The sequence below is a fragment of the Nasonia vitripennis genome, chromosome 2 (genome assembly GCF_009193385.2).
Source record: "Nasonia vitripennis strain AsymCx chromosome 2, Nvit_psr_1.1, whole genome shotgun sequence".
Taxonomy (NCBI): Eukaryota; Metazoa; Arthropoda; class Insecta; order Hymenoptera; family Pteromalidae; genus Nasonia; species Nasonia vitripennis.
This window is the reverse complement of record NC_045758.1, coordinates 33,406,354-33,432,859: the sequence shown is the minus strand read 5'-3', so window position 1 is coordinate 33,432,859 and position 26,506 is coordinate 33,406,354. Positions and strand designations below refer to the sequence as shown.

General features: G+C 51.9%; 1 protein-coding gene across 5 annotated transcripts in view; it reads left to right on the top strand.

Annotated features, from left to right (window-relative positions):
* Positions 1-26,506, top strand: part of LOC100116811 (plexin-A4) — a 176,867-nt gene that overhangs the window by 44,632 nt on the left and 105,729 nt on the right. For all 5 annotated transcript variants that reach the window (XM_008206574.4, XM_032597499.1, XM_031924382.2 and 2 more), the window contains 2 exons: positions 21,813-22,228; positions 22,708-23,457. In XM_008206574.4, the coding sequence (XP_008204796.2) occupies positions 21,848-22,228; positions 22,708-23,457 (1,131 nt within the window). In that variant the 5' untranslated portion in view covers positions 21,813-21,847. The remainder of the gene's footprint in view (positions 1-21,812; positions 22,229-22,707; positions 23,458-26,506) is intronic.

Sequence of the window (26,506 nt, the reverse complement as noted above, 5' to 3'; positions counted from 1 at the left end):
ATATTTCAAGCCGAATGTTCGCGTTATTATGCGCGCCCGTCGGCGGGCTGTATAATGATAAAGCCGGCGAGGGGAGTTTAACGCACGCGCGCGCGCGCGGGCATTTTCGAAATTGCAGCTGTCGCGTTACATTGTGTCACACGCTGCGAAATCGCGTCGAGAGCGACAAATTGGCGCTGTAATTATATGTTTTAATAACTCGAAAAATGTTTAAATTGCGCGACTCGAGTCTCGAGTGTGCCGCTCGCTCGCGCCCGCGAATTAAACGCAAATTAAATTACAAGAATCATCATTTCGCGCGCGATATTGCGAAATCCGAAAGGACCTTTTCTCGAGAGAGACAGCGAAGGTGTAATGAAATCAGCCGGAATAATTGGGGGGGGGGGGGGGACCTCCGAATAATTCTCGAACATTAAAATTAATCCGTGTACGCAGGCTTCAAAGTGCGCATTCCGTAGAGGGAACGAAAAACTTGTCCGAGTCCGGATCCATTGTCGCTCTCGGTCACGTGGGCGCACAGCGTGAAACCTCCTGTGAAAAGAGAAGAATCTCAAGCCGATCGGCAGATTAAGTCGCGCGAGAGCTCTATAGCCACAAAAGAGCGGCTCTCAGCCCATTGTGGCTCGAGCCTAAAGCTCGCGCGCGGACTTGCAATTATAGAGCGAGTCTTCCCTCTATACGTGCTTTCGCTTCGCGGAAGCGCTGAAAAGAAAGGAGGAAGGAAGCCAGCGCGCGAGACAAAGCGAGTGCGAAGAAGAAGAAGAACTGACGAAGGAGAACAGGTTCAGTTGGCTCGACGACAATTGGCCGACGTTTAATGCGCAATTTTCAAGTCTCCGCGTAACGCAATTACTTTGTGTGCGCGAGCCGCGCGCGTATATGTGTGTCTGTGTGTGTGGGTATAATATACGCGAAGCGCCTAATTGCGAGTCTAGCGACAAGTGCTAGCGCTAATCTCGCACCGGCGATATTTTCTCCGCTGTCTTACTTCCTCGCCCTTCATCTTTTTGTTTATCCTTTCCTCCTCTCTGTCGGCGGCACATTCAATTATACCCGCAGCAGCTTATCGCGCCGATGCTTTATGGCTTTATGCTTTTGCGAAAGAATCGATTTTTATCCGCTCTTTATAACGAGCGAAATGTTCCGTTCCTGCGCTCGCTTTTTTCGCGCGAGACCGTTAAAGGACTCAGCCAGAGCGCGCATGGGACGTATTATACACACAGGCGCGCTCGATCGTTGCAGCGGCCGTCTGTCCCATTGTCGAGCGAGCCATGCCTCATTCCGTCCGCGTAATGTCCGCGGCTTTACGCGCTCCAGTTGTTTTTTCCCTCCCTTTACACGCGTCGAGAGCTGCACGCGTACCTATATATGAAAATCGAGTTCGATGGATCCGCGTTGTTGCGGAGGGTGACTCTCTGGAATGCTCTTTTTGCTATACTGCCTCGGTCGAACAGCGAAAGTGTGGACGTTTCGTTCGAGACCGCGCGGTGAAGAAAAGAAAAAAAGAGGCGAGGCAGATATTGAAATTTCTATAGCGCCTTATTGGGCGGAGAGAGAATTAAAAAGCAGAAGCGCGAATGCTCCTCTGGTGTCGCGCGCGTGGAGCTGCTTTTAAATTCAAATGGGGCCCATTACCCACATACGCGCTATGCAATTTTCCCTCATTTCTTGTCTCTTTATTGGCAATCGCTTCCAGTCGATGGGCGCGAGAGTGAGAGGGGGGGAGGGGGGAGGAGGAACAAAAACGCGCGCCGCCGCCAATATGAATTAAGCACGCAGGCGTATCCAATTGGAAAAACAGTCGCCTTTCTCCCTCTCGTGTACAGCCTTAGTCACTCGGGCTAATTCTACTGAATGCGAGTACAGTGTTTTCCTTCAGCATCGAGTTGCCAGGGCTGCTTTACTTTTCAACCGGCTGCAGCAGCTCGCTTCTTTTGCGACTTTTGTTAAAAGTGGGAAAATTTCATTAGACTGGAGCGCACCGGCTGCTCTGCAGCGTCGGTGGTGCAGTATTAATTACACATTGTCTAGCCGCACTCTTATTCCCTCTCGGAAAATACACTCGCGCAGGCAGCAGCATATAATCGGATTTTTCTCGTTATAGGGTATATAGGAGCTGCATCGAGCATACGCGTACACTTTCTCTAACAACGTCATTAAATTCAATTGGCGACAGCTGACTATTTTAAGAGCCGTCCTCGAAGAGCGGCGAAAAAAATTTCTCTCGAGCGTATATTCATCTTGTTACGACGCTATGTGTATGCTACTCCAGACACTCGACGACTCGACTTCAGCCATCTCCTACTCAACTGCGCTCGTATAGAAAATCGGCAGCGTGACTAATCCGCGCTTCTTCCTTTCGCGCGTGATAATTAATTAGAAAGGCGCTTATTGCGTCCGCGTAATTCGGCGGTCGACCTCGCGCGATAATCGCCCGTGAAGCGTTAGCGGTTATACTCGTAGCGATTATCGCGCGGTTTGTCACTGCTCTATGCTGCAGCGCCCGCGAGTGTTACACTTTTTCTCAGCTCCTTCGGAGCTGTACCTATGGCTTTCACTCTTTTTTAACAAGGCTAGAGGAGAAACTTTTCTCCCCCCGCGCGTTACGCTTGTCATCGACTCTATTTGTCATAGCTGTGTGTGTGTGTGTGTGTGCGCCGGGCTCTTGCGTACACTATACGGAACTTGAAACTCATTGGCTTCGTTAATTCAATTCAACTCAACGGCGCGACGAGCGATGTCGCGTCGCGCTTTTTCACTTTACGTAATTCGCGCGTGAAAAACGCGATAAATCTCGCTCGCTTTTCAATCGGCCGACTCTTTCACTCCGCTCCGATGAATGGGCAGAATAGCCGCAGTGTATACGGAATAGAGATCGGCATCTGCGTTCCTGCGACGATGAAAACTAGGACGAAAATAAGGCGCTTAAAAATTCACCTCAGAGAGCCGGATGAGGAGTGACCGTGGAAATAGGAATTAATCGCCGCGGCGGCCGTCCCCCCGCATTTTCCTCGCGCGCGAGGCTCTTCCGCTCTAATCTGCAGGCAGTCTAGCCGCTCTCTCTCTCTCTCTCTCGAAAATCAATTTCGAATGGGCTCTCTCTACTGGCTATCTGCCTCCACCCACGCTCTGCATTTTTCCGACGTCCGAGAGGTTTTCCTATAAAACGCGAGAGAGCGCGCCGCTCGCTCGCGCTATTAAATCTAAGTGGCTTAAGGCCTTAAAGTCTGCGAGAGCTAGCGAGCTCTGCGCCGCCCCAATAAAAAGGGATGAAGTTACGTCGCCTGCGGCGTCGGCTAACGCTCTCTCCGATTTTATCGCGGCTCGCGCGAGCTAGAAGCCAAGTCTTTCGAGCGCAGCTAAATCGCGCTCGCGCTTTCCACCTCGTGTCTCTCTCTCTCTCTCTCTCTCTCTCTCTCTCTCTCTCGACTGTATACGGATACCCTATTCTATGGCCTCGACTTTTTTCCCCGCCGATTCTCGCTCTTTGTTTCAGCTACGATAAATCGTCATTTTTCTCCCCCCCCCCCCCCCACCCGCTTCTTTGCAATTAGACGCGTAATTTACGTCTTCGTCGCGGCTTTTTTCTCTTCAATTATATATCGGGGGGAAAGCTTTATCGACGCACGATCCCCGGGCGTAAGCAGCTTGAAAATTACGAGGCGAACACTAGCGTATACAGTATCCCCGAAACGCGGCGACTTTATAAAAATCGCAGCCCATAACCGTAAAAGCGAGAGAGTCGCTCCCCCATAAAAAGGACGCAGTCACTTCTCTGTCAAAAGCTGCGAAACACTTAAGACCTCGACAGCGGCACACCATAACCTGTCTCTCTCTCTCTCTCTCTCTCTCTCGCTGCCGCGGGCTCTGAAATTTTTGCCCTTTAACGCGCGCGACGCCCGCCGCAGGCCGACGAGGTATTAAATCGCGCGCAAGCGCGCTCTCGCCGGATTTGGAAACGATAAGAGTCACGAAAGACGTAAATAGGGCTAATGCCCAGGAATACTAGCGACGACAAGAAGCGGGAGTAACGCTATACGGGACTCCGTTAAGGGGGATGTGTTTTATGAGCCTTAAACGTTATTTATAATGGCGGAAGGAGTGGAGAAAGAGAGAGAGAGAGTGCTAACGAATTTCGCGCGACTTTATTCACCCGAAAAGCTTGCAACTGTACACTTATTTTTCGGTCGAAAAGGATAAGTACGCACGCAGAGCCGGTGGGTTGTCGCGTTCGGTTGAAAAAGTAGTTTAGAATAGCCGATTGGGATCAGCGATCGGTATCTCTCGGGGAAAAAGTTGAAGCCCGCGTTTCCATTGTTACTCTCGCTTCACACTATACCTACACACCAACACAGACAAAATCAATGCGAGCTAGCTCATTTAATGCAGTGGCCGCGCGTGATTGTAATCCAAAACCGCAGGGCCGAGACCGCACCGCAAGCGTCGATCTGACCTCGTAAATCTTCCGTTTTATTTCTATATCGAGCTGCGGCGATTAAATTCTTTCCGACGGATAGGCGGCCTCGCTATAGAGGTGCATAAATTTGAATACCTGCGCGGTCGTGTCTCAATCGACATATGTATAAATACATCTGTACTATCGAATCCAGAGTTATCGAGGAAGATGATTGCCACTTCCCGGACGCGCGCGACCGAACGAATAGCTTTTCTCCGCTGATAAAACCATCCGTCGATTTCCTCGACGGCTGTCCGAAGCTTATTTTCGTCGTCGGACGCGGTACATTGAAATGATAATTCGATCTCGGGGAAGTACGCCGGCAGCGGTATGCGCTGCCGAAATTAGAATCGCGCGCGAGAGAGAGAGCCGGCGTGACAAGCTCTGAATATTTCACGAGCTTAGCTCGCGCGCGTCTATAGTGTCACATGCGGGCAAAGCAGAGAAAAGAACCTATAGCTCTTTCGGCGATATTATAGAGATAATCGGAGAGTTGCCGAAAAATACGCGGCGTGACGGCCGTTCCGATGAGCGTATTACGTTGCAAGCGGCGTATGCACTTCTGGCGATAAATAAAGCGAAGCCGACACCTTGCTTCCGATAAGCTGTGTATAAGTAGCAGCGCAGGAGTAAGTAACGCCTATTTCGGGATCCGGCGCGGCGATCGTCGGTTTCCTCGGCGCTTTGTCGCGCGCATATCAATGAATTATTTAGCCAGAGGCACGAAGCGTGTGCGCGGTTATGGAGCTTTGCTAATGACGTCTGCGAATTCGAGAATATATATAAGTATACCCGGCACGTATAGCTGCGGTGTCTCTACACCGGCGAAAGCGACGCAATCGATCCCGCAAGAAGAATAATATAATCGAGCGGAAAATTCTCCCGCAGCAGTAGCAGTAGTAGTGCTAGTCGGTCCCTTAATTAAAGCTCGGATTGCTCGGAGCCATGTGTCGACGACGACGTCGACAGAGGAGCCTCTTAAGTGCGATGCTTTACGACGCGCATCATTCGAGCCGCTTCCGCTCCACATTCCCAATTGCAGCTAGCAGTAGCTCGCGTGGGCGCGCGCGCTACACGTCCTTAATAAAGCGAACGTGCGCCGGCGTTCGTACAGAGTTCTGCCGGATAAACTAGTCGAGATTTCGGAAATTCCGGGGCCGTAAGCGCAGATATCCGCTGCGCACACGGGCCGATCGCTTCTTGGCTGGCTGCCGCCCTCTGCCAGCGCGTGTATTATATAGTCTCGCGTTATCGAGAGGCTCCTCCTCTCTCTCTCTCTATACATTATACGCGTGAGTCACGCACTACGTGACGCAGCGACGAGCAAGATGAACTTTGCCGGGGACGCACACGCGCTTTTCTCGAGCTCCCTCCCCCCCCCCCCCCCAGCGACTCGGATAGAAGAAGACGTGCTTTTATTGAATCGGGCGCGCGATAAGGTATTCATGGCCGGAAACGCGGGAGCGAAAACTGCTCTATACGCGTAATTGGAGAATGCATGATTTACAAGCGGCGGAGAGAGAGAGAGAGAGAGTTCTCTGTATCCAGAGGTCGAGCGTTGTTTGAATTTAGGATGGTACGGATCGCTTCTCAGCCGCAGCTGCGCGCGCCCGGGATATTATTGAGTTCCGCGGCGCTTATAATCGCATTTGTTGCGGCCTGTACTTGAGAATGCGCCGGAGCGAGTATAGTTTCGCCGAGAGAGATCTTGCGGCGAGATTCGCGGCTGTTGTATATTTCCGCAGTTGTTGTTGTTCCTCAAACTTGTCTGTCTATCTCCCTCGCCGCCGCTGTGAGCTACGACGTCATCGCTATATCCGATAGCGAAATATTCGCGGCCGGGAACATTAATTATCTCGCGTCGATGTTTACGATCGGACCACCGGGCCGATTTTAAAATCTACTTACGCACTGGCCTTTGGCAGTGGTTATTACGGGTTATGCACTCGCGGAAATAACGAACGCGTGGAGGAAGAAGAAGAGTAAACAGTAGGTGCCGAGCAAACTATGGAATGCAAATTCGGGATAGTCGGCCGTGCACGCCTCTAATGCAGAAGTATTCGACTTTCGCACTCCGCTATACTGTGTATTATACCAGCAGTCGTCGTCGGGGGCTGTATACTACGTCTGAAGTTGTGGAATTTTAATGAACGGCTCAACAGATGTGATTCAAGTTAATTAATCGGATTAGTGATTCTAAACATCGCTGTGTGTGGGTACATCAGGGAATATTTTTGCGACGCACTAATAATGAATTCGCAATTAGCCGAGCATTGTATCGGACGATCGAGAGAGTAAAAACCGAAGCATCGAAATTCGAAAGGGGTGTGAAGCAAGAGTGGTTAATCAAGCCGTCGCGATTCTTGTAATATTTTCGCCGACTCGCTCACAACGGTAGCAGCGCATTTCACGCGAGCTAGGGAGCGAAATTCTGCATTAATGTACTTGATTTGGCGAATGCACTCGCGTGTGGGGGGTGAGGCGGCGGGCATCGGCTCTGCATAAAGCAAAAGAGACGGACACAGCCAGCAGGGCGTGATGCGAGCCTCGTATTCAGCCCCCCACCCCCCTACCCTCGACATACAGTGCGGCCATAATTTATAAAAGCTAACCTATAACGCACCGCAGCGAAATCCAATAAACCGGGCGTGGGCCGCGCCGCTTGGGCTTTGGCCGGGCTCTGCGTTTGTGCGGCCAACGGTGCGGTCGTCCTAGAGTAGCCGTTTGCGCGTCGTACAGACTGCGCGCGCGCGCGTACGTGTGTGATACGACCCTTCCGCTATTATTTTGGTTATGCAAATGCGCATCTCGACACGCGAGCGAACTGCTGCACCCGAAAGAGCGAGAAAGAGGCTACTGCTCGCTGTGTGAGGGACAAAGCCATGCATGTATTATGATTCAGCTCTGCGCTATGTATACCACTATACGCTGGAGGATCATCGCGATCCGCGAGTGGATTATATAGGGGCCAGGGTTGACTTTTTGATGGTTCGACGAGTGCAGCATATGCGGGGCGCGACGATAGTAATGGCCGGCGCTCGAAGGACGGATTTTTGAGTTGATATTATTAGGTCCGAAGAGCCGCTGATGGATTGACGGATTCGCTGAGCTCGACCGTTATATCGGCGCTGTATCGGCAAACAATGGAGACGCGATATTCCAATTAACGATGCGCGAGAGGCGCGTATTTTTGAGCTAGCCATACGTTATCGGGCTTTATGTATCATCGGCTAGCCGCTGTTGATTGATGAAAGCGCGCGCGTACGCGAGCACTCGGACTTTTAATACTGTTTATGCAATGATCCTGTAATTACGCCGTTTGATGCAGGCCGCCGCCGCCGCTTGTTGCTATGTCAATTTCTCTCTCGTCAAAACTCGCATCGGTATTGCCGCTTCGAAATTTCGAGTTCTCTCTCCCCCTGTTTGCCGCATCACCGAAAAGAGCGCGCCGCGCGGCTCAAAACTAATTTATTTAGTGCAAATATTTGAGAATGAGCGCCGGGAAAATTTAATCGAGCTCTCGTCGGCGCAGTAGCGTGGGCTGTGTAGGAATTTTTAAAAATAAAGCAGCAGCGGACTTTTCATCGGGGCTGAATGGGCGAAAACAGTGCAGGACATCGACTGTGCCAGCACTTGACTCGACCGCACAATGCCGAGGTACAAAGGAGCCTTTATGGGAGAGACGAAACTAGCTGTAATCCTCGCTCGCTGCGCGCGTATGGATTAATCGCGAGCGAGACAAAAGTTCGGACGAATTAGTCGGATAACGCGCTTTAACAGAGCCAGAGCTGAAGACGGACAGATATACCCGCGCAGATTTGTAAATTAATAGCGAGAGAGAGAGAGAGAGAGAGAGAGAGAGAGAGCGGAAATGGAGGTAGCGCCGAAGAAGCAATATAAAGGCTAGAGGCCGAGAGCCAGGATGAAAATGGGGAGAGAGAGAGAGAGAGAGTGGAATAGAGATAGATCCATAGATTAATGGCGGTGCGGCGGGCAACCGGTGCGAGAGCGAGACGCGGCCGTGCGCGCCCGTAATATATATACATATATATAGGGGAGTGAGGGATGCATGTGCGGAGAGGGCAGCAGCGACTATAGCCGACGGACTATTTAGGAAATCCTGCGTCGAGGGTGAATAACGCGCTAACGAGCCCTGAACTGGACTAGTGGACTCTCCCACCCCCACCGCCCATCAGGGGGAGGGGGAAAGCCGGCTGCTGCTGCTGCTTGCGTGTTGTATACAGGCTATATACTATCGGGATGGAAGAGCATTGTTCGCCGGCAACTCGATACGCCCGAGAGCTTTTCAGCGCATTTTTTCGAATAACAGTTGCTATTGCTATACTCTTAATGCCGACCCCCATTTTTCCCACTGTACTATGTGGCGGCGGGTGTGAATTCTCTGGCCATTTTTTCGAGCCGTACGAACGTTGGATGGGTTTTTACGCGCTGATAATTCAACCAGGACAATTGATTATTCGGAGGACGTTATCCGGCATCGATTCGGAGGACCCATGGCTGTGCGATTGAGATAAGGAGAAAAAAATCGTCCGCTCGACTTTGAAAGCGAGAGAGAGAAGGAAGTAGGCGGCGGCGTATAGAGAGCCCGTTTTAACGGTAAAGACAAAAGAGGTGTGTTCCCATGCGGCGGCAGCTCGAATTTTCGACTCCAGCCGTCGATATTTATAAGATCCTTGATTACATCTCAGCGCGTAAACAACCGGCGTTTACTCGCGCTAAAAATCCAGTCCGTCTTTCCCGCTGCAACGCGGTAATCTTTCAATTAAAGTAACTTCCTCCGCGCGCGAACGCAATTACCCCTCGGCCGTCGTGCAAAAAAAGGCCAAAGGTTAAATAAAACGAGAGATGGAGAGGCGCTGCTGTGTGTAGTTTCAGACTTACGAGCTCGGAGGGAAGAGTAAGCTGCTCTCGCAACTATTCCGGAAATTACAGAGTTTCCCAAACTCGAGGAAGAATCACGCGCAGCAGCGGCGGTGCTATACTCGAACGTATAACCCCACAACACGCCCACTCAAAGCCCGTCCGAAAGATGTGCTCCTCTTACTCACTCGCTCTCTCTCTCTCTCTCTCCTTCTCTCTCTCTCTCGTATAATAGAGATCAGCTCTCGCGATATCCGCATTCCTGCCGCTGAGCCTCCCGAAGACTTTTACTCCCGTATGTACCGTTTCGTGTACCTACACCGCTAATTAAGAGATGAATTTTTCCGTCCGAATTCATCGGCGGCCCGCATCGCGGGATTAAATTCATACCTCGCTCGCTCGCTCTCGGCTAACTCGCGTAGAACTCGTGTAAAGTAACGATCCGCGAGGCTATCTACTCTCCGGCGCGGTGCAGTGGAAAAATTTGCATAATTGCACGAAATTATCAACTTTTCTACTTTTCTTCCTCCTTCTTCTCTCTCTCTCTCTCTCCCTCTCTACGCGGCTGAGCTCTCGCGTGTGCGTACACTGAAATTTGAGCAGCGAGCGAATCTCGAAATTAAAGTTTAAAAATTGCGTAATTGGGGAAAAATTTTGCACGCGCGCGCGTGCCTCAAAAATCTTCGCCCGCGTATAAAAATCGTACAAAGCAGCGCGGCGGAGGTTCTCTCTAGTCGCGGCGTAAAATTAACACACGGTCGTGCGCCGCCGCCGCAGAAAATTTTACATAATTACATGAAATTATCAACTGCCGTCGCTGCTCTTTCTCTCTCCATTACCTACCAATTTTCCCTCGCTCTCGCTAGCTCCTCTCTTTTTACCCTTCACCTACTAATTCATCTTCGCGGCGGCGGCGGCTCTTCCAAGGCTGTCTCTCTCGCGGGGGAAAAAGCGAGTTTCATTGAGAAAAATTCAAATCTACTGTTAGCATGGAAATTACTCCATTTTCACGCGAGATTACTCGTCCACACGCTATTTCATTCCGAACGCGAGGAAAAAAGCTGCCCATCCCTCCTGTGCGTAACGTAACAGTACAGAGGGAGGGAGAGAGTGGCAACTAGGGAAAAAAGGTCGCCTTATCTATCGTGCAGCGCCCTCACGTACTCGCCTCTCTCGCGCATTCCTCGGCGAGCGCGCAATTACCCGCCGCTCGCGGGCGCGACTACAGCGCAGCGGAGGAACCGGCCCGACTACCGGGTAATTTTGCGTACGGGACTATACTCGCTCTCTCTCTCTCTCTCGCGGGGGAGAAAAACGCGCCTTTCCCGCGACCCCGAGTCGGCTCGACCTTCCACTACTGCTGCTGCTGCTTCCTTTTTCTTTTTTGCTTTCTCCGCGCCGCCGCGATCTATAGCTTCGCAGAACTGCACACTGGTTTGCCGAGTCGATAACTTCGATCTTGTCCGGGAGCGTATACGGGGACATTTTTGCCACTCTAACGTGTACACACGTATAGACGCCGCTTGCTCCGTAATAAGCCGATAGTTACGGTACACGCGCGCAATAATGTAGGCGGTTTGTATCGCGAGTTTTAAAATGAATTCCTGTGTATGCATAGGTTAGAAGACCTTTTTGTTCCTGCATTGTTGCGGCGCGGCTTTTAATAGACTCTCCCCCGAGCGTACACGCGCTGCTTCGAATTCGGAAAACTAGAAATTCCTTCGGCTACTTTTCTGTCCCGATAAAATTTTATGACCCGCCGCGCGCGTGTGCACTTTCGAAATTCGACTTCGGGCTAAACAGCGCGAGGATAACTCACGGGCGCTCCGAACGCCTTTTCCATTACGCGGCTGTATCGAGCTTTGTCTCGCGGAGTGCGAGAAACACGTCGGCGTCCATCAGCGGAATTATCCGAGAATCTCTTAGCGCTCGCGAGCAGCGCAGCAGCTTTGACGCAAAAACAAAATTTACGCGGCACTTGCCGGCAGCTTTTACAGCCTCGCGCATTTGCATGGCTGCTGCAGAACGAGAAGTATTAAAGCGGCGGCAGTAGCTCTCGAAGATTGGCGTATACGCACTGGTTTAGCGTGAAAGGCCAGCGCTGCACAATGGCACACGAAAGCGGAGAAGCGGAGAAAAAACCAGTGGCGGCGGGCAGATGCTTGCGGCTTCGAGCAATTTATACTCTCCCCTAAAAATCCTGCATCCGCGCGAGCGTACGTCGTCGTGTCGTACGTATTTTGGAAAATCCGGGGGTTCACCGGACCTTTCCTCGCTCATTCTTCTCTCTCTCTCTCTCGCCTGTGAGCTGCGCTGCATACTGGCGAATGGATTCTCTCACTTTCTGTCGCGCGAGCGCGCAACGTCCGCTCGATCGCTTTTAATGGATTGAAAAGATTCCCTGTCGCTCGCCGGCAGCTCCGACGATTTCGATTCAACTGCCGCCGCCTCTCTCTCTCTTTCTCTCGCGGCATTATTGACGTCCCGTGAATGCGCCTTTATTATTATTGGATTTTCTGGGGCAGTAAATAAAATGGGAAAAACTCGGGGGATTATGAGAGCGTTATATATAAGCAAAAACGGAAGCTGCAGCCATTCGCTTATTTACCTGCTGCTGCCGTTGCACCGATGCATTGTGTGTGCCTACTTTTCTCCCCCGAGTGGATTAAGAGATTTGCAGTGGCTGCGTTTGCCTGCAGATATGCAAATAATATGCTTTTACTCGCTCCGTTTTATTTATTTTTTCTACACATGCTATTATTATTCACCGGTGACTCGCGCCTATATGTTTCTACACTGGCCGGCAGCCCTCTCTCTCTCTCTCTCTCTCTCTCTCTCTCTCTCTCTCTCTCACTCTCGATCAATATTAATTTAATCTCCCGGAAACAAGCGCCACCCGGCGACTCCCCCGTTACGTAAGAAAAAACACAAACACGTCTAATCAGCCGGGCGCAGAGGAACAAAGAAGCGCGCATCATCGTGCACCATAGCCGATCGATCGCACGAAATTTCTCTCTCGATATACGCACATTTATATCTCGCGCACATACGGCCAGAAATCGAAACCCACAGGGCTCGAGAGTCGTCGCGATCTCTGCCCCGAGGGGATTTTGCGCAAGCGGAGGGTGATTCCTGCAGTCCTTTAACGAGAAAGGATCAAGGATGCGTGAGCGGACGACCGAAGGGTTCTGTCCAGGGAGAGAGCAAAGTTTGCGCTCGAGTCGATATGTATGTAGGAGGAGAGAAAAAAGAGAGTAGCTGCACGCCATAGTGACGGGTCAACGAAACAGCTCCGAGACTCCGTGATAGAATTATAATTGATTTTTACCTACAGTGTACGAGAGTTAACTAACGATCCCTTCTCTCTTTCTGTTCCAGGTGAGTTTGATCTCCTTGCGAGCCACAGCCCCGTGTGTACACACACTGACAAATTGGTAAGAGATACGTCGAGAGGCACTCGAAATAAAAACGGGAATAAAGAGAAATCGCGAGCGTGCAATCCCGATGCCATAAAAGTGCGAGATCGTCGTCCCCTAGCTATAGCTACCCGCAGCAGACGTAATATGATGACTTTTCAAACTCCGGTATTATCCCTGCTCTAAATCTAATGTCTTCCTCTACTGTCTCCCTCGGCTCGCTTGGACTTGTACGATGGGCAGAGAGAAAAAAAAAACGAGGATAAGAGAGCTCGCGGGGGATCCGGCCAATTCTTCCCGTGTAAATAAGAAAAATGATAATAATCCATTCCTGATATAAAAATTGTCTCGTAATGTAGGCGAAGACACGCCGCCGCTGCTGTATGGGGGAGGAGAGAGCCGCTCGCGTAAAAAGTTCCCCTCGGACTCCCCGAGCGCGCCGGGATTTATGAAGGACGCTGTAAGCCGCCGATACTCACTCTCTCTCTCTTTCTCTCTCCGCGCTATATCCTGTCAAAATAATATTTCGGCATGGCTGCAGGCTGAAGCGCATTTCGCTCCCTCGTCTCTCTTTTAGCAACAGGCCTGGCTTTCTTCTTATCTCTCGGCAGCTCTCGAGGCCGTATGGCCGGGGCACAATCGGTTCTGAAAATTTAGATGGCTTTTTAGCAGCGGAGCCTGATTTACCGCTCGGCCACATCTCCGTCCGAATACGACGGGATGGTTGCACCGCTCGTTTTTTCCTCACTCGAGGGTTACAGCGCAGGGAAATTCGAGCATATGCCGAGAGAGAGAGACACGTGGCGCGGAATAGGCTCTGAATAATCATCGTCTAGCGCAGGTCCGCAGAGAAATATCGCGCGTCGATGAAAAGGACCGCAGAGCTCTACTCTCTGCGAGAGACAGTCGGACAGGCAGAAGTGAAGTGTGCAGTGTGCAGCAGGGGGGAGAAGCCGGCTCTCTTGTCTCTCTCGCTCGCTCTCGTGCCTGATCCGCGTATGAACAATGAATCGCGAGGGAAACGGGACGACGCCACGATAAATCATCCACTCGGCGAGTCTTGGCTTTTTACGAGTATTGCCGCGTTGTTTATTGGCCTTTACGAATTGGCTGCAGCCGAGCCCACTCGCTTTCTTCTTCTCCCTCTGTCTCTAGGGAGAGCAGCAGCTCTCCGCGCGATACTCCGGCGACTCGTCCTCTGGGCTGTTTACGCGCACCTGAGACGCGCACGCAGCCGCGTTTAGGGAAATCCGACGGGGCAGATGCGCTGCTCGCGTTATATAGGGGAGAGAAGATTGAGCGATGTTTAATCGAATGTCCGAGTGGGCTAGAGCTGTTATGACGGCATAAGCAGGCTATTAGCCAGCTCGAGAGAGTTCGTTGACTCTCGCGGGATAGAGAGAGCGAGAGAGAGAGGGAGAGACAAAGCCGCGCGAGTCAGACTGTGTGTATGCAATCTTGGAAAAAGAAACAGTTGCGGGGGAGGAAACGCAGCGTAGCAAGAATCACTTAACGTCAGCTCGTCTCGCTAAGCGTTGCTGCTGCTGCTGCTTTACTCCCTCCGCGAACTTTGTCCCTCACTCTCTCTCTCTCTCTCCACAGCCCAATTAATTAACGCGAGAGAGCGAGCGCTTCGCACCTCGAAATCGCGGGCGTCTCCAAACTGAAACTAAAACTAAAACAACTAAAACTACTTCTCTCGAGGCCTCGAGCGCATACACACACACAGACACACACGTACAGAGCGTATAGTGAGTATTCGCATCCGACGCGGGGCCGTTATTTAAATTTACCGTCCGGGTATATACGTAGGCAGATATTGCGCGCGCGCGAGAGAGGCTGGCAATGTTTTTGCCCGGCGGAAAGGCGAAAAGTGAGGAGCTCCTTTAGTCTACGCTGCTGCTGCTGCTGCTGCTGCCGCGGGAGAAAGAGAATATTTACGACGGGGCCGTCTCTTTCTCGCACTCGCTCTGCTGCGAAGGGGTTAATTTAGGAATCCGCCAGCGCCCGCCCGTGCTGCAGTTTCGACGTTGCGAAACGGAAAAGAGCCGACAGTCTCGGGCCTATTATTTATTAATGCCGCGGCCGAGAGCGCGCGCGCGCCTTCTCAAATATAAATGTCACCGCGCGTATACTATCCCGCCGCGCACGCGCGACTTTCACCAGCCTGGATATACTCGCGGGCGCTTAAAAAATCGCCGCGAGTTATCGAGCGAGAGAGGGGCTATTATACGCAGCGAGCGAGCGAGCGAGCGCGGCTAATGCACATGTTTTGTCTCTCTTAACGGCCTGAAATACAAACGTAATTAGTGCATATTCGCGCGCGGTTCACCGTTAATAATGATAGACAACCGCCGTAATGCTTCGCTCTCGCTCTCGCGCCGACGACGAACAACAATAAACACAGGTTTGGCAAAATAAGCGCGGATAATTAGTGGGAAGGAAATGCGGAGAGTAGTGGGGGGTCCCTACACACATACAGCGCGTTGATAATGCTCAGCGAGACGTCGCCGCTAATAATCCTAATGGCTGGCTTTATTGTCAGGTAGACCGCGCAACCGAGAGAGAGAGAGAGAGAAAGCTCTATATACACACACCGCGCGAAAGAAGAAAGAGCCGAACCGCGAATCGCGATATGACGTCCCCCGCGCACACACGTTCGACACTCGGCGTAATAATGCGGCGAAAGCAAGGATACGGCAAAGGGAAAATCTTATTAGTTGCCAGCTGGGGCTATGTCCCGGATTTTTCGACGGCTCTCCTTTTAAAGCCGCCTCGACTCGAGCAGCATCTTTTGTAGCGGAGCTTCCTTTTGTAGCGGCGGCGGAGGGTGCGAATCTCATTCGGATGAAGGGACTCGCCCACGAGGACGAAGGCGTAGTGGATTGTAATGGCTTCTCGGGGATACTCGATTTTTCGCTCCGGATAATTTCGGGATGAAGCCGACGGCGCGCTGTAGCTCTGATAAAACGAGAGAGAGAGAGAAAGCACTCTCGGGGTGTATGGAAGCCGAAAGTGTCATTTATTCTCGGCTCTTCCGAGCCGATATTATATGGTCCTCGGATTATTGCGGCTTTTACATTAGAGAATATTCATTGCGCATTCATCTGCCGCCTTATCAAGCTGTGTTTGCGCATATTTATGAGGATTATACATACCGCAACGCCCACGCCGATATTTCGATGTGTTTATTATTATCCGCGTTGTTGCCTCGAAAATTTTGTAAAACCAGCCGGCATCCGCCTATATCCTTTTCTCCACTCTCCCGCACTCGCTCGCGGGCGGGAATTAATCGTTTCGGGCGATCCTTTGTCAACGCGCGCCGTTTGTTTTCCGCGCACTCGTCAGGCCTTCTCCCGAAGACAAAGATTTATGTAACATTCAAAACGGGTTATTTCAAAAACGACACCGCGCTGCTCCTCTCTCTCTCTCTCTCTCTCTCGAGTCGGAGGGTATATCCGCTTTTCTCGTTCCGCCTCACGTACACCGCGTTTCTTAGGGTCGTCGATTTGTTTATTTTTCGATCCGCTGCGACTGCAGCCTCGCGATCCCTTCTTGATACCGTCTCCTTCGCCTCTTTCTCTCTCGGGAAGGAACTACGTTGTACTTAATTGGTCCGGCATTATTCACGTTCACGAGACCGGGGAGAGCTTTCACTCGAATCCTTTACAGCGTAAGCCTCCTCTCGAAGCTCCGTTTGAAAGTTTTCCTTGCAATTTGTCAAAGAGCCGCGACCGCGGGATTTATTCCGATGTCTCTCATTTGTTTGCATTCAGCTGCCGCTGCTGCTGACTGGCCAAATTGGAGCTTTAATACTTGACCCTCGCGATCCCTGGGGTACAGTCGCGCATGTGTGTATATGTTACAAGTTAATATTCAAGATACCCTCGCTGCATGCATATAGCTGGGCGCGCATTACTTACGGTTATGATACTCTGCTGCCGCGCGGCAGAAGTACCATCGAGACCGTCTCTCGCGAGCAGCTCTCAAAGGCTAACTAAATCACCGAAAAAGTCCACAGCTTAATAATTCAGTTCTAATTACGAAGCGAGTTATGAGCTGGCGGCGCAAAATTCATACGCTAGTTTTCAATCAGCTCGCGCGATCGACGCTGCGGCGTGATGAAAGCCATATCCCCGAAATCTCGTTTGACTGGCGTTAATTTATCCGGGAGGGGGGGCATTAAGCGGCCCATTATAAGCGCCGAAAACGGATTCGTGTATGGGCGCGCGCGGCAGCAAACTTATCTCGTTGACAGGAGAGAAGGTCCAGATTAAAGGCGCGCACTTGTATTCGCGCGGAGGATAGAGGAGGAAAAATTAATTAGAATATCTGGCACTTAATCTCGAGGATTTTATCTCTCCTGGGAGTCGAAGAGGGACCGACGACGACGTAATGAATTCCTAATTCACCGGCTCGATTAGACACGCGGCGGCTTTCTCTCCCGCGAGAGAGAGAGAGAGAGAGAGAGAGGGATCGGCGTGGGAGGTTTCGGTGGAAAAAGAAACGAGAAAATCCGGATCCACCAGACGAGGAAGCGGCTTCTCTCTCTCTCTCTCTCGACTAGGAATTTCTCGGAAAATTTACGCGCTTGCGCTCGATTTGGAAAAATCGCGCGTGTACGCGCTCGCTCGCTCGCTCGCAAATAAACGACGAGTGTTGGAGGCTACAAGGGAGATAAATTCCGATAAGGCCCGGGTAAAAATTAGTCGCCCTCGCGCAACAACAAGCATACGCTCCGCGCGTGTAAAATCTCTCGCGAGAGGGGTGAGAGGAGGGCCCGAGACACGCGACACGAGCAGCAGACCCAAAGAAGAGCTGAGCTCGCGAGCGCAGTGGCCTATTCGTCTCTGTCAGGGAGTAAATGGCTGCTCGCTCTCGTGACGTCCGCGCCTCGACTGCTACGCTTTCCCTCTCCGATTTTCTCATTGACTCTCGAGGCTTTTATACACGCGGCATCTCGCTCCCCCTTTGTGTACCTCGTTGTTCTCTCTTATTCTCGGCCGCGGCGACGAGCCTATGCTGCAGTTGTGTATACGTGTACGACTCGAGCCTCGAGATCACTCGGGCATGTTGTTCTGCGCCTTTTTTACCTTTGGACCTCGCGAGCAGCTTTTTCTTCAACTCTTCACACGGACGCGACGAAAGGCTTATGGAACCATGGACCTATGCGACTGTGTACACTCACTGGCTCGAGAAAAATACGCGCTCGCGGTTTAATCGAAAAATTTGCAGCACCGCAAGTCAAACGCAGCGCGCGCGCGCGCGGCGAGAGCAATTTCATCGCAACCTCATTTCAGCGCAGGCGTTCAAAACAAGCCACTTGTTAATCTCCGCTACACCTGCCGGCTATAGGTTCGACAATTTATTTTTACAATCCGGAGAAAAGTACACGAATATCGCGAATAAAGGAAGCTGCGCCTTGTGTGTGTAGAGCGTGTGTCGAGGAGCTGGGAAAAAGTATAGCGGGGCTGAGAGGGAAAGATTTAAAAGCGGCCCGCGCGACGTTGTTTAAACTCTTAACGATTGTTTAACTCGTTAAAAATCCATTACAGCCCCTGCCCGCAAGAATCCCGCGCAAGTTCCGACGAAGCCTCTTTCCCCGTCTATATATACAAGAGGAATTCTGCCGTCGTACGTTACGGGGAATTGCTGTTTTAGAGGCCAGTTCTTTACTCTAGATTTTCGCGCGCGCCAGCCGAGTAGGGGCACAGCGTAAACATAATTCTCGCGCGGGGCGATTTAAATTCCGCTCAACTTCGGCCTCCGCCGCCGAAAAATCAGATAATCGCCGTTCCGGGAGCTGAACTCTCTCTGCTCGAGAGTAAGAGGAGGCGGAGCAACTTTCCGCTAAGAAGACGAGAAAGCGCCAGACTCGTCTCTTCTCTCGTCGTACACTCTGCCGGGATGTATTAGCTCGCTGTCTTGATTTTTTTTTATCAACGAATTTTGCCTCGCTATACTCGTACACAGCGGGGAAATATTTTTTCAAGGATTTCAACTCGCGCAAACTTGTCCGAGAGAAAAGTTTCTTCCTCCAGCGCTTTCCTCGGTATTCCGTTCGAGAGACGGCGGAACAGTTTAATCTCAATAAAAATTGACGCTGCTTCCCGGCAGCTGCTGTATTTGCAGAGTAATGAGCCGCGTTTTGACGAGCTACTTTTTCCTTATACCTCTCGTATTCTTTCACGAGCGGCGTCTTATCATCGCATCCGCTCAACGGAATTGCTCAACTTCTCGTTGAGTCGCGCTTTATTCGAACTTTTTTGTGTCGCGCGGAGAGGGCAGAGAGTATGTGCCACGCAGTGATCAAAACTCTCTCTCTCTCGAGTCGAGTCGAGTCGAGTCGAGAAGGCACAAAGCAGTAGTGCGTTTCATTTTGCTAAAAGGAGCCGATGGAGGGACGAACTTTGTCGGGAAAGCGGACCCCCTGCACCTGGATTCTTTCTCTCTCTCTCTGCCACGTGCGCTGCGCGATTCGATAAATCGCCGGACCAAGCGAGCGGGAGAAGGAGAAGAGGAAGAAGAGAGGAGTGTGTGTAGGAAGCTGCTCCGTTGGCCTCTCTCGCTCACTCGCGTGTGCGTTGTCTCTCGCTCTTATATAGCTCATTTTGTCCTTTGTCCGTCCTTTTGCTTGCTTTTCCTTTCTCTTTCTCTCGGAGCATGAAACTCTCCAGGGCTGCTTTATTGTCCTCGGCTCTGCCGCCTCTCCTTAAGAACGTTCGACGTAGAGAGAGAGAGAGAGAGAGAGAGAGAGAGAGAGAGACGCTTGGCATTTTCGAGGAATTGCCCCGTTCGGCTGCTGATATGAAGGCTCGCGGTTTTTCGATCTCTCTTTTACGAGCTCCTTCTTTCCTACTGCCTTTCCTGCGCCTGGTTTGTTTAATATCCCTCTCCCGCGAGAGCTATTTATCGATTGTTTCGCCGGTATTTCTTTGGGATTTGACGTAGACGCTCGAAATTAAAATTGCGGATTCGCTCCCTTAATGAAATTTCTCTCCTGACCCGTCGCCGCCGCTCGATCCGCTTGAAGTATTCATAAGCGCTAAAAGTCACTGCTATAGAATATTTACAAAAGTACGGGACGAGAGCGAGTTACACTCGTAAGGCAAACTAAGGGCGACGAGGCTAATTACGGCGCTGCAGCTCTCTCTCTCTCTCTCTCTCTTCCATTAAATTTCGCAATAGCATATTCCGTGCATAGCTGGGGGTATACACGAGGCGAAATTACGGCAACGACGACGACCAGAAACGAGCGAAATCCCGCCGGCTCTCTCCGAAAATCTCTCCCACGAGATAAACTCGAAAAGCGGCCGCGGCGGCGCCGGAGACTAAAAAAGCACTCCCTGCTCTAAAAAAGAGGAAAAATAAAAGCTCGAAAGCACAATCCATCCGCGCGCTCGCTTTTCGGTAATGCAACGCATCCGTTGTAACCGTCTCTCTCGCTCGCTCGCGTGTGTGTATGCGTGTTTGTCGTACACGCGCGACTGCCGCGCCAGTGATTCTCCCGGGTGGCGCTGCATATACGCCGCTCTGTGCGCGACACGTCGCGCGGGTTCGACACGTTTCTCTCTCTCTCTCTCTCTCTCTCGCTGCGCTCCTCTTTCTGCTGCATCGACTGCATGCATGCATGCGTACGTATAACGTGTATAGCTATACAAGGTATGCGAGGCGAACGACGAGCTTTTGCCGCTGCTGCTGGCTCTATTTTTGCGCGCGATAGCATCCGGGAGATAAAGCCGGGCGCGCTCGCGTGTGCTTGCTGTAGCTGGCCGGTGTCGCTCTCTCTCTCTCGGTCTTCCTGAAATATTAAGTGGGCACGAGTACGACGTTTGCACGAGTGGATCTCTCGCCTTCGCGCTCGGAATTTCGTTCCGCTTTTATTTTTCCTGCCCTCGCCAGCGCTGAGAGTCGTTGAATTAATATTCCTATTCGATTCGATTATTACGCGGGCAGAGTGAGAGGGAGGCCGGTTTTAACGGTACCGCCCGCTCGCGCGAGCGAGAGCGAACTATGATAATGGAAGATAATAATCGAGCGATAGCCATACGGTAATTCCAGATCGATGCGTCAGATTAACCTTTACTTGCAAATCCGACGTAATTCGTGCACCTCGGGGAGCAACAATAAATCACTCGATGAGAGAGAAAAGAAAGGACGGAACGGCGCAACAACAACAACTCGCCGGTTATCCAAGAGAGAGCTGATTTATCGAGTTAAACTTCTTCCTCGAAATAAAACCAGACGAATGCCATTCGCGTCGATGGCCGGTAGCATCATTCAATTAAACTCCGAGTGTTGCGCGCACGCTCATTTGCCTTTTTACTGCAACGGCGCGGCAGAGAGAGAGAGAGAGAGAGTTGCGCTCGCTCCGTTTTATATACGGCGACGCAGAGAGCGGGTTTATGACGCGGCTCTTTACGCTTGCCCCCCCCCCCCCCGATATCGACTGGAGGAGGATCTTCTTTACTGCCATCGTTGCTGCTCGCGGTGCTTATTTCGGGCTCGTTGTTTAATTGCGAGCTGCAGTCATTTGTATCCCGCTTTTGTCTCGAAGCTCTAATAACACAGGGCCGCGTGGTGGTAGCGTTAAAAAATCCGAGGAGAGAAATAGACGAGGGCCCGGCCGTCCGTTATGGATCGATAAGTCAATAACGGAGCCGTGTACGTGGGAGAAAATCCGTGGAGATCGTGAAATATGAATCGTCGGCGCTCGCCTTTGCAGTATAAGAAGGCGAGGGAGATGAAGAAGGGCGTGCCGAGAGAGAGAGAGAGGCTGAAATCGATCTCCCGTATCGATTATTGCGGTACCGATTGTTCCTCCATCTCGGCGCGGGCCAAAGGCTCATTAAAAAGCCCTCGTTAACTGAGCGTGGACGTGTGCTGCTGCTGCTGCTGCGCACGATGCAGCAACGTCCGAAAGTGGACCGCGCGAATCAGCGGTGTCTCGCTGCAAGCTCTCCCCCATTGATCTCCGATTTAAAAAAGACACTTATTCACTCGATTTGCTCTAATAAACTAAGTATAGAAAAATAATAGAAAACTGTTTCAATTTACAGATTGCGCAACCGGTGGTGCATCCAGGTCGCTGAGGATGGGGCCAGGGCGGGCGGGCGGTTGGGCCCGCGGGGCGCTGCTGCTGTGCCTGCTGGCGCTTCAGCTGGAGCTGCTCCTGGGCTCGCCCGACGCCATAGTCGCCCAGTTCCAGGATCCCGAGGTCGAGCGCATGAACCACCTCGTCGTCGACAAGAACACCGGCCGCGTCTACGTGGGCGCGGTGAACAGGCTCTACCAGCTATCGCCGGCCCTCGAGCTCGTTGTCAAGGAGGTGACCGGACCCCAGAAGGACTCGCCCGAGTGCTCCATGATGGACTGTCCCCGGGAGGTCGTGAAGAAGCTCCTCGACAACGTCAACAAGGCCCTCGTCATCGACTACACCACAACTCGGCTCATCTCCTGCGGAAGTCTCTTCCAGGTAGGCATTTGTGAATTTCAGTTCCGAGAGAGATTCCGATAGCGCGCTGGAAAAAAGCTCGTAATTTATAGACAAGTGCCAGCTCGCTACGAGAACACGCCGGAGTTACAACCTAGCGAAAATCCCTCCGAGAGGGGGACAAAAGCGCGCGAGAGAGAGAGAGAGAGAGAGAGAGAGAGAGAGGGAAAAAAGCAGCAGAATCCCAATCCAGATAAGGAATTCCCATAAAGTCAAACGAACAAGAGAACCTCTGCGCCGTGACTGGCTTCTCCTCCCGCTGCTGCTGCTGGCTCACTCTCGCTCTCGCGACTCATATGCAGGCGCGCGAATTTTGAAAGCACAATAAACGCCTCGCAATTAATCTCTCGTCGAACTTTTTATCTTATCGCCTCCCGCGAACGCCTCTTCCAGGATACAGCGCGTATCTCGGGCTGCAGGATGCAGTCGGAGCATGATTAACAGCCTTTTCTCCCTTGCAGGGCATGTGCATGGTGCGCGACCTGGGCAACATCTCCAACATCGTGCAGGAGGTGAAGGAGCCCGTGGTGGCTAACAACGCGACGGCCTCGACGGTGGCGTTCATCGCCCCGGGTCCGCCCAACCCGCCGGTCAGCCAGGTCATGTACGTCGGCGTGACCTACACCGGCAACTCACCGTACCGCTCGGAGGTGCCGGCGGTGAGCTCGCGCAGCCTCGACAAGGAGCGGATGCTCAACATCGCCGACTCGGCCGTGACGACCGGCACCCGGATGTACGTGAACTCGCTGTCGCGCGAGCGCTACCCCATCAACTACGTCTACGGCTTCAGCAGCGAGGGCTTCAGCTACTTCCTCACGACCCAGCTGAAGAGCACCAGCACCGCGGTCTACATCTCGAAGCTAGTGCGCGTCTGCCACGACGACCAGCACTACTACAGCTACACCGAGATCCCGATCGAGTGCACGAGCAAGGGCAAGACCTACAACCTCGTGCAGGCGGCCTACATGGGCAAGGCCGGCTCGGTCCTCGCCGGCGACCTCGGCAACACGCCCCAGGACGACGTGCTCTTCGCCGTCTTCGCCGAGAGCGACGGGCCCAACAACAGCAAGCCCAAGGCCCAGTCGGCCCTATGCGTCTACTCGCTCAAGGCCATCCGCCGGCGGTTCATGAGCAACATCCAGAAGTGCTTCAGCGGCGACGGCGAGCGCGGCCTGGACTTCATCTCGCCCAGTCACAACTGCGTCTCAACGGTAAGTTCGTATTACGATTTACCATCTTTCATAGCTCGATTCTCTCGCTCTGCCGCATCGAGAGAGATTCGCAGGCACATACAGGTACTCCCGCGCGTTGCGTGTCGACGCAATTAAAGCCGCATCGAGCGATCACGTGCCGCGGGCCGCGCGCAGCACTTAACGAATCTCGAGCGAATCCGCGAAATGAAGTGATCGTGCGTGCGCGTATACGGGAATGACGCAACATACACTCACACACACACACAGAGCGAGAAGCTGCAGCTTGCGTGCCGGAGAGCGGCAGGCGCATACGCGACGCGAAGGGGCCGATGGGAAAAAGGAGAAATCGAATTTCCGAGAGAGGAAGGTTAATTATATTGAGAGCCCGCTCGGATTCGTGGCTGCAGCGCCGGCCGGGAAAAACGTTGAAACTCCCGGCGCAAGTGTGGTACGTCGCGTGTAATTAAAAATGTTTTCAGCGCAAAACATCGAACGAGTCGAGGAAAATTTAATAACGAGTTTCCCAACAAACAGATCGACGTTCCCGGCGAATGGAAATCGCCGCGTACACGTAAGGAAAAACAGTCGTCTCCCGCGGGCTGCCGATCGATCTGCCACTGCTACACGTATACACCGCCGAGAGAAATGTAAATAGCCCTCGGCCGCGAGTGTATATAAGGGCAGGAGCGCGGCGAGTGCCGAGTGACGGAAAGAAGCTCGACAGCCCGTCGATTCGAGGCCCGATGATCGTTCGTCATCCGTCCGTCCGATGCGAGTCGGCCAATCAGTATACAAGCGCTAGCTGCTCTCCTGCATGTATGCATTACCCGAGTGTGCAAACGAGCTGACGTAGACAAAAACGGTAGGCTTTACTGCGCGTCCTTCTCTATAAATTCCGCACAGGATGGGAGTGTCCCTGGTGGCTCCGATAATCGCTGCTTTATTAACGATTTCTCGTGAGCGTAAACGAGTTCGTGCATTCGGCGAATCTGCCGGTTAATCGCCCCCGGTTTCTCGAATGTCTTACTTATAGTGTTTCGCGCAGGACAGCCCTAAATTTGTAAATAAAAGAGCGATAAATCGCGATCTCTCGAGCACACGGAGCGAACTTTCTTCTCTCGGAATATCTGATCAAATCGCAAGTGTGTGTGTGCCTGTGTGTATTAAATTAACAGCGCTTACGGCATAAATAATCGAATTAAGAGAAACATTTCTCGTCCCGCAGTGCAGGCGAGATAAGCGCTCGCGAAACGAGCCAAGGCTTTTATCCGCGTTTCCGATCTTCTCGCGCTAAAATCTGGACTGTGCGCGAGTACACGTGTTCTCTCGCGCGAACCTGATGCAAAGAGCGCGAGAGAGAGACTACTCGAGGACATTCCGTGTTTAAGCCGTGACTTTCAACGCGCGAGCTCTCGCTCGGTCTTTTAGAGAGACTCTCTCGCTCGCTGCAACTTAACCTAGAAACAAGGAGTGTACACCGTATACACCTACAAGGGACTGCTTTTCGTTTTCGCTTTTTCGAATTTTTTACCCGCGCCGTATGTAGGTCTAAATCGGGGAGGGTTTCTCGCTTTGAAAGCTCCGCGCTTTGTGTTGAAGATATTCGGGCCGCATTTGGGCTTCAACTTACTCGGAGGGCGCGAGCACCTCACGCACACACAGAGAGACGTTAATTCGTTTCAAAAGGAAAAGTTATTTCGCGAAAGTTCGAATGGCTGTTGGCGCAGCAGCCATTCATTTTCTTAAATCTCTTCTTTCCCGCCTCTGCAGCAGCCTACTCAAAGCGCGAATTAAGGTATTTCCTTTGAATTCGCGTTGAAAACTGGCCGGAAAGTAGGCCGCAGCTGCGAGGAATTAACGAATTAAAATTATACCCAGAGTCGCGTCTTTTTCATGGCGGGAATTTCGAAAGGATATATAAACGTCGCCCTTTGCGCGCTAACAATTACGCTTATTAAACGCTGCGGTGTGTGTAGCGTCTCGGTGGAAAAAGGGAGCGCGGAGAAAGGAACTTTTGAATATCCCTCATTTAACACGAGGCAGTTTGATGTACGATTGCATGGAGAGAGAGAAGCGGCTGCAGGTACGTTATACCCCGCGCACTAGAAAGAGCGGATCGCTCCGCGAGATCGGCGCACCGCAGCGACCTATACGTTAAATGAAAACAGCTCCGCTGAATGAGCCAAAGCCAGGGGAAAACTGAAGCGCAGATTCGATCTCCTCTAGGTATAATACTCTACATCCACGTCCTCGTCCATTAAGAAATAAATCAATTGGCTCTCGTGCGGTCGGCAGGTATAGGCCGCAGTACACACCTGTGTGTGTGTGTATTTACGTAACAGGTGCGGTAGCATAGCTCTTATATGCGAAGGGGAAAAAACGAAGGCGGCGGCAGAAATATCGCCGCCGCAAGGAGAGCAAGTCGTTCGTCTTGCGCGCGGCTGTACGTTAGCTTCCACCGATTCCATTCGCACGTCCCTCAGAGTCTCGGGAGCCGATTCATGATTTCTCGCGGAAGCCAGAAGCTTTTCTGCTCTCTTTCTAGAGAGACGAGCGCGCATGCGATTCTCCTTTCTCCCGCGCGGCAGTCCTGGAATTTTCTTTATCATCGCTATGGGGCGGCGACGTACGCGGCTCTTTCTCCGGTGACAAATTGAAGCGCGCAATACCGCGGCTCGATGTAGGGTTCTGTAGGATTAATAATTGCTCCGCGATCAGCGGCTGACGAGTACAGAGTTTCTGGCATTTGGAAAGCGATGAAATACAGCGCAATTTTACCTTCACTCGGCAAAGGCGACGTTAATTTTCGTGGAAAAAAAAAGAAACTGCCAAGGACCGCTTGATTGAAAGCGTGCGGGACGAATTAATCGCGGCGAAGAACGGGTGAAAGTATTTTTTCAAATTCCGAAGCATCTAATTATCCGAGATAAGGGCGGCAAAAAAATGAACGAGCGCAGAAATAATCGTAAACGTCGCGGCTCTCACGGCCGCTCGTTACGCAGCACACATTTGTTTTCCGCAGCGCCGCGGAGAGAGATAGAGAAAACATAAAGTACGTTAATTTGAA